The sequence below is a fragment of the Mastacembelus armatus genome, chromosome 11 (genome assembly GCF_900324485.2).
Source record: "Mastacembelus armatus chromosome 11, fMasArm1.2, whole genome shotgun sequence".
Taxonomy (NCBI): Eukaryota; Metazoa; Chordata; class Actinopteri; order Synbranchiformes; family Mastacembelidae; genus Mastacembelus; species Mastacembelus armatus.
Genome location: NC_046643.1, coordinates 2,346,976 through 2,363,318, shown reverse-complemented (window position 1 = coordinate 2,363,318; position 16,343 = coordinate 2,346,976). Strand labels below are relative to the sequence as shown.

Sequence of the window (16,343 nt, the reverse complement as noted above, 5' to 3'; positions counted from 1 at the left end):
GGCTGTCTAGGTGGTGTCCAGGAAATTATGTGGGCTCCATAGACAACTGGGCCACTTTCTGGGGAAACCCAGTCTGGTAGCGATGGACAGAATCCATCCCACTTTGGATGGTGTGGCTCTCATCTCTAGAAATCTGGTTAAGTTTATTAGCCAACCTAAAGTTTGACAATCCAGAGTGGGGACTAGGTCGCAGTCTAGACTGAGTCTAAAATGTCCATCTGCAATTTTCTTAGAGCAAGCACTCAATTTAAGATAATGGATCATGCAGCATTTGAAAGAAAATTCCACTACAGCAGATGTTTATCTGACAATGCTTCTATGTGCCAACACAGTGGAGGGTAGCTGCCTCAGTCCTACTCCCTACCAAGTTGATTATATAGTTGACATTGCTCTTGATACTGTGGCCCCTCTGAAAAAGAAGTTAGTCGTTCTTTTCAGCACTGTAGCCAGGCTGACAGCCAGCCTTAGCTCTCAGCAGTGATGACTTTGAGTTTCTTTACAAATAAAATCATAATTAGAGATAAATTTCATCAGATGCTTCCTATAGCTGCCGTAAATTAATCTTCTACTACAGTAGCTCTTGAATCATCTGTAAGAGTTATGTTTAGACTGCTTCACTCCCATAGATCTCTCTGAATTCACGTCAGCAGTTGCTTCATCTAAATCATCAACATTTCTCTTAGACCCCATCCTGACTAGACTGCTTAAAGACACCCTGCCATTATTTGGTTTATCTTTATTAGACTTGGTAAATTTACCTCTAGTATCAGGCTACATACCACAGGTATTTTAAAAGACTGCAGTAATCAAAACCTTACTCAAAAAGCCTAGTCCTAATCCAGGAGTCTTGGCTAATTATAGACCAATATCCAACCTGCCATTTATTTCTAAAATCCTTGAAAAAGCTGTTTGCTAAGCAGCTTCCAGACAGAAACAGCACTGTTAAGTCACCATCTTCTTTTAGCCTCAGATAATGGATTTGTTCCTATAGTTAGTGCTGTATTTCACACTATCGACCACAGCACCTTATTATAGAGAGTGGAGCATGTGATTGGAATCGAAGGAACAGCATTAGAATGGTTCCAGTCTAATTATCGGACAGATTCCAATTTGTTCACGTTCATGATGAACCTTCCATGCGCACAAACGTTAGGTATGGGGTTCCACAAGGTTCGGTGCTAAGACCGATTGTGTTCATGCTTCCTTTAGGCAATGTTATTAATTAACTCTATTAATTACCACTGCTATGCAGATGACACTCAGCTTTATTTATCTATGAAACCTGATAACACAAACCAGTTAGCCAGACTTCAGGCGTGTCTAAAGGACATAAAGGCCTGCATGACCTTTTACTTTTAAACTCAGAAAACAGAAGTTATTTTATTTGGGCCTAAAATCAGAAACAGCTTTTGTAACAATATAGCTACTTTAGGCATAGCCCTGGCCTCCAGCACTACTGTGAAAAACCTTGGTGTTAATTTTGACCAGGATATGTCCTTTAAATCCCACATTAAACAAACCTCTTGAACTGCCTTCTTTCACTTGCACAATATTGCAAAAATTAGGAACATCCTGTCCCAAAATGTTGTAGAAAAACTAGTTCATGCATTTGTTACTTCAAGGCTAAATTACTGTAACTCATTACTATCAGCATGTCCAAGTTACTCCATAAAAAGCCTCCAGTTAATCCAGAATGCTGCAGCCAGAGTCCTGACAGGTACCAGCAAAACAGTTCATATTTCTCCTATAATAGCATCTCTTCACTGGCTCTCTGTAAAATCCTTCTCATCACATACAAATCCCTTCATGATGAAGCTCCTTCATACCTTAACCCTCTGGTGTCTAAGGGTGTTTTGGGGCCCTGGACAAGTTTTGACATGTCCTGACATTTGTGCTTTTTTCAGTGTCTTTTAAACATATTAATGGCTAAAGTCTGACGACACTGTAATCAGCACAAATTGGGCTACAATAATATGTGAGCAGCATGTTTATACATGACTGTGTTTTTGAGAAAACGGCGTTTATGCATGGTTAGTGAAAACCTAAAATTTGTAAGTCACTGAAATAAGGCCATAAAACATATAAAGAACATTGGTTCGCAAGACTTTTTAGAAATGCATCTTGTAGCCTAGAGTGTTTGCTTCAACGTGTTGTGAAAATCATCTTGTTCACTTATTCACAGAATATACTGATTTCAATCTTACACTTTTTTAGTAGAAAGGGTGAAGAAGGTGTGCCTGATCATGAATAATCATGTGATTTACCTGAGAAAGCAAAGACCCGCATAATGAGCTGCATAATGAGGCTTTCACTCAGGAATGTGCATGAGGGAATTACTGCAATGCAGATGCAAACGTTCGACATTTGAGTGGCGTTTTTCCTCTGACGAGAAAGTAAATATTCGTCGCTGTCCAGAACCATCCAAAATGCTTCATCACTCATGTGGCGTGCCATAATTCGAATGCGCAGAAAAAGTAAGTCAGTTCTATGATGAAGCTTGACGTTGTGTGCCCGTTCTCGGAGTTGTGCACATATTACCTGATTCACTTCAGATTATTTCCATATGAACAGTGCGCTCAGTGTGAGGCGGGATCACATTAGTTATGAGTTCAGACAGGAGAAACTGTACCGCTCCTTACTTTTATACAGATAACATAAAAAGAGATGATTTGTTTTCGACTTGAATTGTTTCATTTAAACATTTCTAGGCATATGTTTCTCATTTTTATGAGGCAAGTATTTAGAGATTCAGGTTCTTTTATTTAAGTGTCTGTAAAGAGACGACAGACAGAGAAGACAGAGAGCACACCCTGTCTGCTTTCTTTTATTTTACAAAAGCACAGTGTTTTGTTATTATTATTAGTCTATACAAATAAAACTAGACCCTTTAGAGATTCAAATGATATATTGCTCTTATCTGTACAATCAACACTGACGGAGTAATTTAAGTTTGTTTCGGCATTATCAGGAGAAGATGCTACAAAACGCACCGGCACATTCGTTGACCCCCTGAGGGTCAAAGACCTCATAGTACCATAGCATCTCAATAGAGCACTTCGCTCTCAGGGTGCAGGTCTACTTGTGCTTCTAAGAGTTTCCAAAAGTAGAATAGGAGGCATAGCCTTTAGCTATCCTAGCTTGAGCTATCCTCTCCTGTGAAACCAGGTCCCAGTCTGGGTTCAGGAGGCAGACACACTGTGTGCTTTTGAGGCTAGACTTAAAATCTTCTGTCCTTTGCCCTCAGAGAAAACCAGCAGTCTCATTGCGGGTTTTTGCGAGCCGCAAAAAGATTAGATGGAGATGCCAATCCCCTGCACTAGGACTGCTGCGGAACATAAAGTGATGGCCATGTTGCATTCTCCTGCAGTGTGCATTTTACAGAGAGATGTGTGTGAGCCCACAGAAACAGGCGATGAGGGAGGGAGGGGAGACACGTTGACCCCCTTGTGTCACTGCAAGGGGACTTCTCAGTACCGCCAATTCGGGCCCACTGATGGGGGGAGGGATGGCATACATCGCTGGTGTCATATTGGGGCTCCAGTGCTGTCTCAAAATACTTGGAGAAGGTACAGGGAGCCAGTGAGTACCCAAACGGCACACAGTTATCCTGGTAGCTGATCCCCTGGAAACGGGTATCAGTTCCCCAGGGAACAATGGAAACAACTCCCTTCGTCAGCAGATCTTCTATTTGTTAGCAGTGCCCACGCATGCACTGTTGAGAAAAGGCATGTTTCCATCACTTTGCTTGAATGGGAGAGGGGTGCGTGCAAACGAAGAGCATGGCTGCTGTGGATAAGCTCCATCCAGCCACTCTTGCTGACAGCCATCATTCAGCTCTCTCTGCCGTCGCCACACCTGGAAGCGAAATTAAATTAGCAAGTGGGTCTGATGAATCGCTATCCATGAGCGCTCGGCCAACCCGAAGATTAGTCACCAGAAGGCCCAAACTAGACAGCTGTGAGAAGAGTGTTGTGATTAGCATGGTCGCCGGCGTCCGTTTGGCGGCAAGAGGGCTGCACTGTGTGGGAATACATGTGAAACAGCCACAGCTGCCTTATGATTGCCAGGTGCCAAATCACAATACAATCATCTCAATGGCACTTTACAAAAAACAAAAAAACCCCCAACAAATCCCTTATGAGCAAGCAACAGTGGAGAGGAAAAACTCCCTTTAACAGAAGAAACCTCCAGCAGAACCAGGCTCAATTTGGGTGGCCACCTGCCGTGACCGGTTGGGGTGAATGGATAGAGGAGAGAGAAAAGAACAGCAACAATAAACATCAAATAGACACTGCAGGTTGGTGGGGCCAGGGACTGCACATCAGCAATATACAGCTCCAGGAACACGGACACCTGCAGAAGGTACAGGGAGAGAGGGGACAGAGCACAAACTAGGGGGGAGAGAGAAGTTAGTGACATTCAAAGGTGGAATATATATGTGAGGGGGGAGGAGAGGAGGAGAGGGGAAGGGAAGGCAAGGGAAGGGAAGGGAGCGGAGGGTTAGGGTAGGGGAGCTCAGTGCACTGATGGAGAGTCCTCAGGCAGTCTAGGCCTATAGCAGCATAACTATCTCCTGAACCCAGACTGGGAGCTGGTTTCGCAGGAGAGGAGCTTGATAGAAGAAGTACTTTATTAATCCCCAAAGGGAAATTCAATTGTTACAGCAGTTATTTTAAGTTAGTTGAAGTTATTAAATTTAATATTATTAAAATTATATAAATTAATAGTAATTAATAAAGTGATTAAAGTAATAAAGTAATTAACTTGTATGTAGAAAAGTAATTATTATTTATTTTTGAGTTTTATGGCCGTGGACACAAAAGACTTCCTGAATATCTGTCTTGGCTTTAGGATGAATTAGTCTGTGGCTGAATGAACTTCCCATTTGCCACAGTTCCTCATGAAGTGGGTGGGCAGAATTGTCCAGTATGGAGTTGGTTTTGTCCACCATCCTCCTCTCTGCCACAGCCTCCAGACTGTCCAGTTCCAGTCCAACAACAGATTTTGACTTCTTGATCAACTTGTTTAGTCTGTTGGCCTCACCAGCCTTGATGCCACCTCCCCAGCACACAACTGCAAAGAACAGTGCACTCGCTACTACAGACTGATAGAACATCTTCAGTAGCTTGTTGCACACGCCAAAGGAACAGAGTCTCCTGAGGAAGAACAGTCGGCCCTGTCCTTTCTTGAAGAGTGCATCTGTATTATTTGACCAGTCAAATTTGTTGTTGATGTGGACTCCAAGGTATTTGCAGGAGTCCACAATCTCTACTTCGTCTCTAAGGATGGAGACAGGGACTGGGGTCTTCCTGCTCCTCCTAAAGTCCTCCACCAGTTCTCTGGTTTTCTTGATGTTGAGGTTTAGACAGTTGTTGTTACACCACTCAACAAAGCTTTTTATCAAGTGTCTGTATTCCTCATCGTTACCATTATTGATGCATTCAATGATTGAAGAGTCATCAGAGAACTTCTGGAGGTGACAGGTTCCTGAGTTCTAGCGGAAGTCTGAGGTGTAAAGTGTAAACAGAAATGGTGCCAGTACAGTTCCTTGGGGTGCACCGGTGCTGCTCATCACCACATCAGATATGCAGCCATCTAGGCGAACAAACTGTGGCTGCCCAGTGATGTAGTTTAATCCACTCTACCATGTCTGTGGGAACATCCATATCCTGCATCTTTGCAATTAGCAGGTGGGGCTGAATAGTGTTGAAAGCACTTGAAAATTCAAAGAACATGACTCTCACAGTGTTGCCCTGCCTCTCCATATGGGAGTATGCTCTGTGCATTAAGAAGATGATGGCATCTTCCACTCTGATGTGTTCCTGATATGCAAACTGCAGGGGATCCATAAATTCTGACACTTGAGACCTCAGGTGTTGCAGAACCAGTCTCTCAAACACTTTCATGACATGTGTTATTAGCGTTACTGATCTGAAGTTACTAAGGGTACTGGGATGGCCTGTGGGACAACACAGGAAGTTTTCCATAACTTAGGTACCTTTTTGAGCTTCAGACAGAGGCTGAAAAACCTCTGCAAGCTGTCCAGCACACATCTTAAGTACTCTGGGACTGATCTCATATGGTCCCTTTGCTTTGTTGGTCTTTAGTTTAGCTAGTTCCTTCCTCACCTGTTCTGTGGCAAAGGCTGGGCCTGTGTATTGTGTTGATAAGGAGTCAGATGGTGAGGGCAGGGGAGAAGGTATTGGAGGTGAGGTATACTTCAGTGTTTGGTTGCTGATAGAGGAGATGGCATCAGTGGGCAATGGGGAGGCAGCATTGACAGAGATGTTGGGTGGAGGGATCTGAAGAGACCCCAAGGCATCAGCTAAGGTGGTTGAGGGAGGAGAGATGGTGTGTGGGGACACTGGGTCAGAGTAAGAAGCAGAGGTGGTGTCAAATCTATTAAAGAACAGGTTAAGTTCATTAGCAAACTTTGAGTCTCCTTCCACATGAGTGTATGACTTCTTATAGCTAGTCATTATTTTCACCCCATTCCACACCTCTTTGATATTATTGTCTTAACTTGTGCTCTACTCTGTCTCTCTAGAGCTGCTTTGCCTCCCTCAGCTTCCTCTTGAGTTCTTTCTGCACAGCCCGGAGTTCCTCCCTGTCTCTTGCCATGAACGCCCTCTTCATAAAGAGAGATCAAGAATCTTATTTTCTCGTGTTGCACGGTCCACATACTGTTTGAAGTTGCTCAGAGTTCCCATTAATCCCCATTAATTAGTATAAGGGCACTGGGGTGTTTTGTCTGGAGACCAGCGACAACTGTGTGGATGATGTCACATGCACTTTGTGCTGCAGCTGATGGAGGAATGTCACAACAATGGCGTGTGAAAACTCACGGGGCAGGTAGTATGGCCTCAGTCCAACCACCAACAGCTCAATGTCTGGAGTGCAGATGCAGTCCTTCATTGTTACATGTCCAGGGTTGCACCATTTGGAGATAACAAAAACAGAGAGACCACCTCCTCTTTTCTTGCCGCTCTGTTTCCCTCTGTCCACTCGCACTAGTGAAAACCCAGGCAGTTCAAGCGAGTTGTCCGGTATATTTTCAAGTAGCCAGGTCTCAGTGAAGCAAGCTAGCTGGCTGCTAGCTAAAGCAGTAAGTTCATCCGCTTTGTTGCAGAGTGACCTCACATTCCCCATAATTTTTGGGAGAAATGGTCTAAATCTCCCACGTTTTTCTCGATGCTTCACTCCTGCTCTGCAGCCCCTCCTACGCCTCCTCAGGTCTTGGGGGATTTCAGGTTTTATACCAAGAAGAAGACTTGTTCCCTTGAGAGCTAACAGTATAGATGCTGTTGCCACAGAAACGTATATTTTCTGATGCAGTTTCCATAATCTCCATCTGTCTTTCCACAGGAATTAGAAGATCCCAACTCATCCACTTTCATCCGTTATCAGAGAGAAAGCATAGATCTTGACCTCTGTATTCATTCATATACATTCTTCATGTACTGAAACTATGGACATGCGAATAGGCAAAAAGATAAAAATTTTAAATTGTGTAAAACTGCTCTAAAGCATATGTATATGTATGTACAGTCGCACTTACATGCATGGTATTTCTTAGTAGCCCAGCTTATTCTGAAAACCAGAATGTATGGCATGCACTGACTGCCAAAACCTTTAAAGGAAAGCAATAAAAACTAAGCAAAACAAAAAGGTTCAAAAGACATCAATGTACTTTATGATATATAGGGAAATCTAATCATATACTTTTTAGTCACCACTGTCAAGTAGCATAGTGTCCGTAGTCTGTACATAAAATCTTTAGTATGTCAGAATCATTTCAGTTCCTGATGAAATATCTCATAGAAGACAATAACCCAAACCTGGAGGGTTTGTTTAACTGATGATAGCTGCATACTGTTGATCTCACTGCACACTGGGGTCATGTAAGCACACATCAAGTAACAGGAAGTAGTGGGCCTGTTTCATTTTGAGCTGTTTATCGCAGTAACCAGGGTCAGAATTATTCTTGAAATATGGTACAGAGAGTTGTGAGAAATACCCATGGCAGTGGATTTGTTGTTGTATGTTCCTAAAATGGGTTTGAGGTGCTCAGACACCAAAAAAATTGTTCTGCCTGCTACATGCTCTGACAGGGGGAAAGGGGAACCGCCCCCCCGGGCAAGCCTCACTGTTTGACAAGCACTACAGTTTGTTTGGTGGCATGATTAGTCATTATATTTTAGTATTTTGTATTATGCAGACCTTATTTAACCAATAAAATTCTCACATACTGTACAGCTATTATGAATTACCATAATATTTTTATCATTTAGGTTGTTTATACAGTGGTGTTAAAAAGTGTTGGTCCCCTTCCAGATTTAAATATTAGTCAAAGATAACACAAGTAAATACATCATGCAGTTTTTAAATGAGGGTTTTTATTATTAAGGGAAAACAAAATCCAAAACTACATGGCCCTGTGTGAAAAAGCGTTTGCCCCCCCTGTTAAAACATAACCCTGTGATAAACCACACTTTTTCACACCACTGTACATCTCAGTTTCCCTGATGGTGTTTCACCATTTCCTCCACTGACTTTACAGTGGGTATGGAAAGTATTCAGACCCCTTTAAATGTTTCACTCTTTGTGTCATTGCAGCCATTTGCCAAAATCAAAAAAGTTCATTTTATTTCTCATTCATGTACACTCAGCACCCCATCTTGACAGAAAAAAACAGAAATGTAGAAATTTTCGCAAATTCGCAAAAAAAAAAAAAAAACTGAAATATCACATGGTCATAAGTATTCAGACCCTGTGCTCACTATTGAGTAGAAGCGCCCTTTTGAGCTAGTACAGCCATGAGTCTTCTTGGGAATGATGCAACAAGTTTTTCACACCTGGATTTGGGGATCCTCTGCCATTCTTCCTTGTAGATCCTCTCCAGTTCTGTCAGGTTGGATGGTGAACGTTGGTGGACAGCCATTTTCAGGTCTCTCCAGAGATGCTCAATTGGGTTTAGGTCAGGGCTCTGGCTGGGCCAGTCAAGAACGATCACAGAGTTGTTCCGAAGCCACTCCTTTGTTATTTTAGCTGTGTGCTTAGGGTCATTGTCCTGTTGAAAGGTGAACCTTCGGCCCAGTCTGAGGTCCTGAGCACTCTGGAAGAGGTTTTCTTCCAGGATATCTCTGTACTTGGCCGCATTCATCTTTCCTTCAATTGCAACCAGTCATCCTGTCCCTGCAGCGGAAAAACACCCCCACAACATGATACTCCCACAACCATGTTTCACTGTAGGGATTGTATTGGGCAGGTGATGAGCAGTGCCTGGTTTTCTCCACACATACCGCTTAGAATTAACGCCAAAAGGTTAAATCTTGGTCTCATCAGACCAGAGAATCTTATTTCTCATAGTCTGGGAGTCCTTCATGTGTTTTTTGGCAAACTCTATGCGGGCTTTCATGTGTCTTGCACTGAGGAGTGGCTTCCGTCGGGCCACTCTGCCATAAAGCCCCGACTGGTGGAGGGCTGCAGTGATAGTTGACTTTGTGGAACTTTCTCCCATCTCCCTACTGCATCTCTGGAGCTCAGCCACAGTGATCTTTGGGTTCTTCTTTACCTCTCTCACCAAGGCTCTTCTCCCACGATTACTCAGTTTGGCTGGCAACATAGTAACATCACTTAAAGAAGTCCAATGAGACATGAAATACAAATTGAGAGCCTGTAAATAACCTGCCAGATTGTGACAAATATTTTATCAATTATATCCAGTTAAGCCTGAGGCATTGTTCATACACCTGTTTTCCAATCAGCACGTCTTGTTTTCATTCTAGGGTTGTAAAATGCATTGTTGCGTAATAGAAGAGTAATGTTACTGTGCTTTTGATTATAGAATACAACATGCTACATGTGAGCCAGTTTTTTTTTTTCCCTCAGGCTTCTCTAAGAGTAACAGTAAATTGGAAGCATGCATTCAGTAAAAATGTAAATGTATGTACGCCTGCTCACATTCAATTTTTTTTAAAAGCTGCCCTGCTTACCAAAAATCATGTAGATCACCATGAACCTTTTTGTACGTTTTTCCAACAATAACATATTGCACACTGCAGTTTGTTAGCATTTTTACCAGTGTTTTTGTCTATTGTGTGTTTGTTGGAAAAGGCTGTATATGTTCACACACAGCATCATCAGCGAATCCACATCACTCTAATCCTCTCTATGACCATTCATTTTAAGTGCCAGTGTAGCCAAATACCCATCAGAACTGTGGTAATTAATCTGGATTCATGTTTATTTGGTCATGTGGTTTGTTTGTGATTCTCCTTACCAGTGCTTTTTTCCATCTGAAAAGAGAACAATGAAGGAAGAGATTTGGGTGCTCGTGTTGTCTTGGCATACTATAAGTACCTTGAAATGCAAATGTAAACACAAGTGCATCACCTTCTAAAGTCAGTAAAGGTGTTTCTCAAGGCTCTTTTTTGGGCCCCCTATTAGTCACAGCGTTATGGTTACATCATCAGGCTTCACAACAAATTGAAAAAAAAAAAACATAATACCATTTTCATTAAATTAAGTCAAGTTATACGTGCACGTTATCATCCCTTTCAGTAATAATCGTTCATTTTTATAAAGAAATCTCATCAGGCGTGTGTTTCCTGTAGCTCTCCAGTATATAGTGCCAATTCTGATAGATACAATTTAGTGTTGGCTTTACTTAACATTGTTGAAAGATCATGGCCAAATCTAATTTAGTCTCAAGTTTACCTGTAATCCTGTGGGTTTATAGCACAGTAACACTGAGCATGTGGCATTCTATTGCCTTCAAAACATTCCTGATAGAAAATAAGATTTAATGTGTTAAATACTGGAGTGGTCTTGCATTTAAAATCAGCCTCAAAAATGAATTTCTACAGTAACAAACATTTTTGGTATTCTTACAAAGACATAAATAATGTTTCCTGTGCAACAGAGAACTAAAGGGTGAACACTGTAACTGTCACTGTAGGTTGCTGCAGTACCTGGGTGCAGCACTATATGGTTGCTTATTTTGTTTAATGATATGGAGTTACATGTGTTTGCTGACCACTTTCAAGAGCCACAAATAAATCAAACTTACTGGCAGGACATGTAGAAAGATTTCCTTGAATGTAAAAGTCAATATGACAGTATCTGTGCTTCCTCAGGACATGTTTTCAAGCTGAGCAGGGTCACTCCCATGATGTAGATAAGGTATGTGTGTTATCATGTATAACAAGTAAAACCAGAGTTTGCTGTGGAGAGTTTGAGGTAACTAGTTTCATGTTTATTCCTTAAAGTTAGAGGTTTTTCACTGGTAAAGGCTGATTACTTTTGACAAATTAAAAATGGGTAAGACTTTGTTTTTATTGGTTTTCCACATGTTTAGTCTTTTCTGTTGTGTATTCTACAGTGTAGCCTGGAGGTTGTTCTTTATTCTTTACTATGTTTAATACTTTGGATTTTGTCTGGCCAGTTGTTGGGTAGAAACAAAACCTTTGCAACTTTAAATCATTATTTAATGTTTATTTTGTACAACCAACTTAAGTGTATACTTTGTGGGTTCTTTCAAGTACTGATTGTTCAGACAGCTGACTGGAATGAGGACATAGCTTAGGATTTGTATGCTTAGGCCTGCTGTTTTTTCAGTTGTGTTGACACAGGTATGGACCCATAAAGGTGGACCTAGGCAAGTTAAGCAGGTTATAAAATTTACTACTTCTGGCATAGAAGCATACACAGTACATACTGAATAGAACAATGCACTGTCAGCAAATACACAAACCTTGCCCCAGTTTCTGAGGTCTACAAGGGGTTGGTATGTTGGTAAGATAATTTTTTATCAGATTCAGGCCAAATTACAGCCATCACAGCTGAGTGTTAAAGCCAGTGGAGATCAGATGTTCAGCCATATTCGCAAACTAGTGGCCATCTTTATTTGCTGTTTGGTGCTGGGCAGGTTTTTCTTGCTGAAAATGACTGTTGGCTGCACATTGAGGTGAAACTTCTGTCTCCACAAGTGTTTCTACTATATTTAACTAGCTCTGTCCTTGTATTTTTATTTGTGCAGCTGAAAGGAGAAAGTCTCAGCAGTTTCATAGCTCAGGGGCTATTCAGCAAACGTCCTCCCTGGGCACTATTGCTGGCCCCTACCTCACTGGGAAGTGGCCTTGTGACCCCCATTTGCACTATTCATCTTGTATGAAAGATAAATCAACACAGGTAAGCACAATTTCACACACCTTTTTGCCCTTTTCCCTTCACTGTGTCCAATTCCTTACAGAGCTGAAGTTGTGGCGTTTTAGTGACAGAAAAGAGAAAACAAGTGTCTTCATTTATTGCTGGACTGAATACACTATGGTATGGTGATACAGTTTGTGGTCTTTCACTTAAAGATTATGCTCATGTGCTGATTTGGAAATGACATAATTTTGATTCAAAACTAAGAGTCTTAAAGCAATCTGAAGTCTCTGTGAGACTGCTTAGACTCAGCTATCATTTTAGCCAAATGCTAACATACTAACTTTTAGCAACTAATATTGACTATGTAGACTATCTATGTACACTAAATGAATCCTGTTTCTTCCAGGTTGCATGACATTTAACACCTACGCATCACTGGAGCTTCAAAAGCCAGATGACCTCTTTGCTCTTAGTTTACAGTTTATTATTCAGTCATGAAGTGACACACAGGCATAATTGTGAGAGTGTGCGTGTGTCTTCTGTCTTCCCCTCCTACTTCTGCTTGCTTAGTTTTATAGTCCATCAGTCCACCAGCCTTCCTGTATTGTAAAACCAACATCAACCACTAACACAAATTAGATAAATATTAAGACCATAACAGATGACTGCATCATATGTTTTTATGTACCATATTTACATGGAACGATTAAGTCAATATAATTTCTTTTTCTGACTGGCCATTTTATGTCTAAGTAATCTTCTACACAAATGACCAAACCAAATGGATTTGACACTACATTAAATGACATCAGCTTAGTTGTGTGATGTTTTTTTTTTTTGTTCTGAAATTGCAAACATGCACTGCTTATTGCTTCTCAAATGTGAATATTTGCTGGTTTTCTTACTTAAAATATGTTTGCTAGGGGTGCTCTGATCAGTCGGTGACCTAATTGGAGGGAAATTATGACCTCCGTGAAGTTGGCCCCCCACCCAACGCAAAATTTCGCAAAAATAGTCTCAATCGTTTGTGCTCCGTTTGTGCTATAAAAATTTTCGTTTGTGCTGTTTTGGTTTTTTAGATATAAAAGATTTATTTAAAGGTCATTCTCCGGTCACTCAGCCCCCCATATGCTCCAAATTTACCACAACTAGTCTCAATCGTTTGTGCTTCGTTTGTGCTGGTTTGTGCTGTGAAAATGTTCGTTTGTGCTGTTTTGGTTTTTTACATTTTTGGTGATGACGTCATCAGCCTCCCTACATGCTCCAAACTCACCCGAAATAGTCTCAATCGTTTGTGCTCCGTTTGTGCTGGTTTGTGCTGCTCGAAGCTCCGTTCATGCGGCTTTTTATTTTGCTTTTTTAAAGGTCCATTATTTGTGTTAATGGATGTTCGATAGTACACTTTAATTCAGTTTCACAAGTAAAATAATTTTGGCTTAATTCATTGAGTCATAAGGTACATTTCTACATACATGCATATAATACACATACAAAGCTTATGTATGTATAAGCACAGAGATACAGCAAACATATTGTATGACATGCTATTGTTATTAACATAATGATATACAGTAGCAAGTAAAAACATTTACCTTGGAATTGGTGTTACACTCCACACTTCTTGTGAGCCGCTGTGTCTGGTATAAGTTGGAAACACACAGTCGATCTGTAACTTAACTAAATTTGGATCTGTTTGGATCTTACCTTGTTACTTCAACTGTACTAAGAAAACCCAAAACCGCACAAACGGAGCTTCGAGCAGCACAAACCGGCACAAACGAAGCACAAACGATTGAGACTAGTTGTGGTAAATTTGGAGCACATAGGGGGGCTGATGACGTCATCACCAAAAATGTAATGTCTAATATTTTAAAAACCAAAACAGCACGAACGAAATTTTTTACAGCACAAACCAGCACAAAGGAAGCACAAACGATTGAGACTAGTTGTGGTAAATTTGGAGCATGTGGGGGGCCTGAGTGACCGGAGAATGACCTTTAAATAAATCTTTTATATCTAAAAAACCAAAACAGCACAAACGAAAATTTTTACAGCACAAACGGAGCACAAACGATTGAGACTATTTTTGCGAAATTTTGCGTTGGGTGGGGGGCCAACTTCACGGAGGTGAAATTATGAGGGCTATCTGACTTTGATATTTATTGGGCTGTTGCCTTTTTTATATTGCTAAAGGCCCTGTTCCATTATTGGAATGAATTTTTGTTACCTCATACATATTATTTTTGGTTTGTTTGATTGTTGAACACATTTAGATTTTGTTCTAAAGCTGGCTTTGAAGCAGGCTGTTGAAGTTGACTAAGGATAGATAGTCTTCAATGTTGCAAATTATGCACCTATTGCTATTTTGTTTTATCAAATTGTTTATTTCTATTTTTCTACAGGAAGTTACATTAATTGCGCAACTACGTTGAGTCTCTGGACAGTATAATGTTGCATATTCTGGCAAATAAAAGAGTTGTGAATTTATGATAGTCTCTAATCTCTTAATTTAATTATGCTTAATATACAGTGTTAAGCAAACTTCAAGTTCAAATAGACACCGCGTGATCGTGACCATGATACTGATTTTAGTGATGGGTGAAAAAATCCTGATTGGAGCACCCCTGAAGTTTGCATTTTGGCCACTTGGATTTGCAATTTTCTACATGTCCTTTAAGATATAGCAATTTATGATAAAATAATCATAGATGGTGATATCCTGCACAACTGCTAGGAACTGCCACAACCAAGATGATAGATAATGACTTTTTCCCATCTTCCACATAAATTGTTCATATTATGTAATTAATTGGCTTTGTTCATCTGAATGTACATTGTTTGTCCTCGTAGACTCCATTATGAATTCTCTTGCAGTGAGGCTGCCTCACCAAAACTCTATCCCCAAATCAAATTTAATTCAACTGCCACAATTTATTTCTTAACTAAGTAAATTTTAATAGGTTTTTAAATTAAATTATAGAATTTTTTTCTAGTAACTGTGGTAATAAATAAGCATTCAAATTAAGGGTATAATGGTACACCACTATTGATGATAGTGATATTGGGAAAAAAAAACAATATTGATATGTTAGCAAATAATCCAGAATAATATGCATAACATATTTGGGTGTTTCCAAAAAGATTGTCAGCTAACCAGCCAGTGTTGTTCCTCTAGGTCACACTGATAGTCAAAATGTATTTGTTTCAGATTTAGCGTAATTTCTACGTCAGAGGGAAGCTCATTACAGTCAGCCCCCCTCAGTGTTTCTCACCCGTAGGTTGTGCCCACGGTGAAGTAGTTAGTGCTAGCTGAATTAGTGTCCTAAACTAGTACTCTGAGGCAACACATGTTTTTACTCCAGCCTAATACGTGTTGGTATTGTACCCTGCCATAAAACAAGAAAAGAAGAAATCAGCTGAAACATTACGCATAACTGCTCTTTTGCCAAGAGCCAAAATTTTTTGAGGAATTTAAGTGGAAGCTCTGTCATTATTTTAAAAAATTCTCTAGATATTGCAATATCATAATTAAAGAAGGTCAAAATCTTTCATTCCTTCTGAAAGAAAAAAAATGCTGTTAAATTGATACACTGTGGTAAACTTGGGCCTGTCCCAACTGTTTTTAGACCTGTTGCTGCCATCTCATTCTCAAAATGGTACATTTTCTTAGTTTAAACATTTGATATGTTTTCTATCTTCTACTGTGAATAAATTATGGGTTTATGAGATCTGCAAATCATTGAGGGTTGAATTGGGGTTGTATGAACATATTTAAACAGGCACAGTGAGCAGATGGACATAACACAATGTAATGTTGTCATCACTGCTGGGCTGGCTGTTACATCAATCCCAAAATGTTATGTTTACATGTAATATAGGGCATAAACGTTACCAAAACTACTACAATAGAGGCAGTTTGGGTCTTTGCTTTTTGTGTAATTTTGCCAGTGTGTATCTTGAAAAATATTTACCATCAAACAAAATTTATAATGTTCATGTTCAGTTTGAGAGGCCAGAGAAACAGGAGACAGACACTAGTTGCTTGAATTAATTTTGTAATAATAAAGTATTAGTCATTGCTGTTTTTTCCTTGTGTGCTTTGGTTATATTCTACATTGCCTATTAATTGATATGGCATAAACTTTCAGTTAGTAATGTTAGATTCAATCACTTAATTTGTCAGTGGGTTT

At 40.2% G+C, this 16,343-nt stretch overlaps 1 protein-coding gene across 4 annotated transcripts in view; it reads left to right on the top strand.

The window, feature by feature from the left end:
* glcci1a (glucocorticoid induced 1a) overlaps positions 1-16,343 on the top strand; it is a 44,162-nt gene that overhangs the window by 9,686 nt on the left and 18,133 nt on the right. For all 4 annotated transcript variants that reach the window (XM_026299956.1, XM_026299954.1, XM_026299955.1 and 1 more), the window contains exon 2: positions 12,041-12,192. In XM_026299956.1, the coding sequence (XP_026155741.1) occupies positions 12,041-12,192 (152 nt within the window). The remainder of the gene's footprint in view (positions 1-12,040; positions 12,193-16,343) is intronic.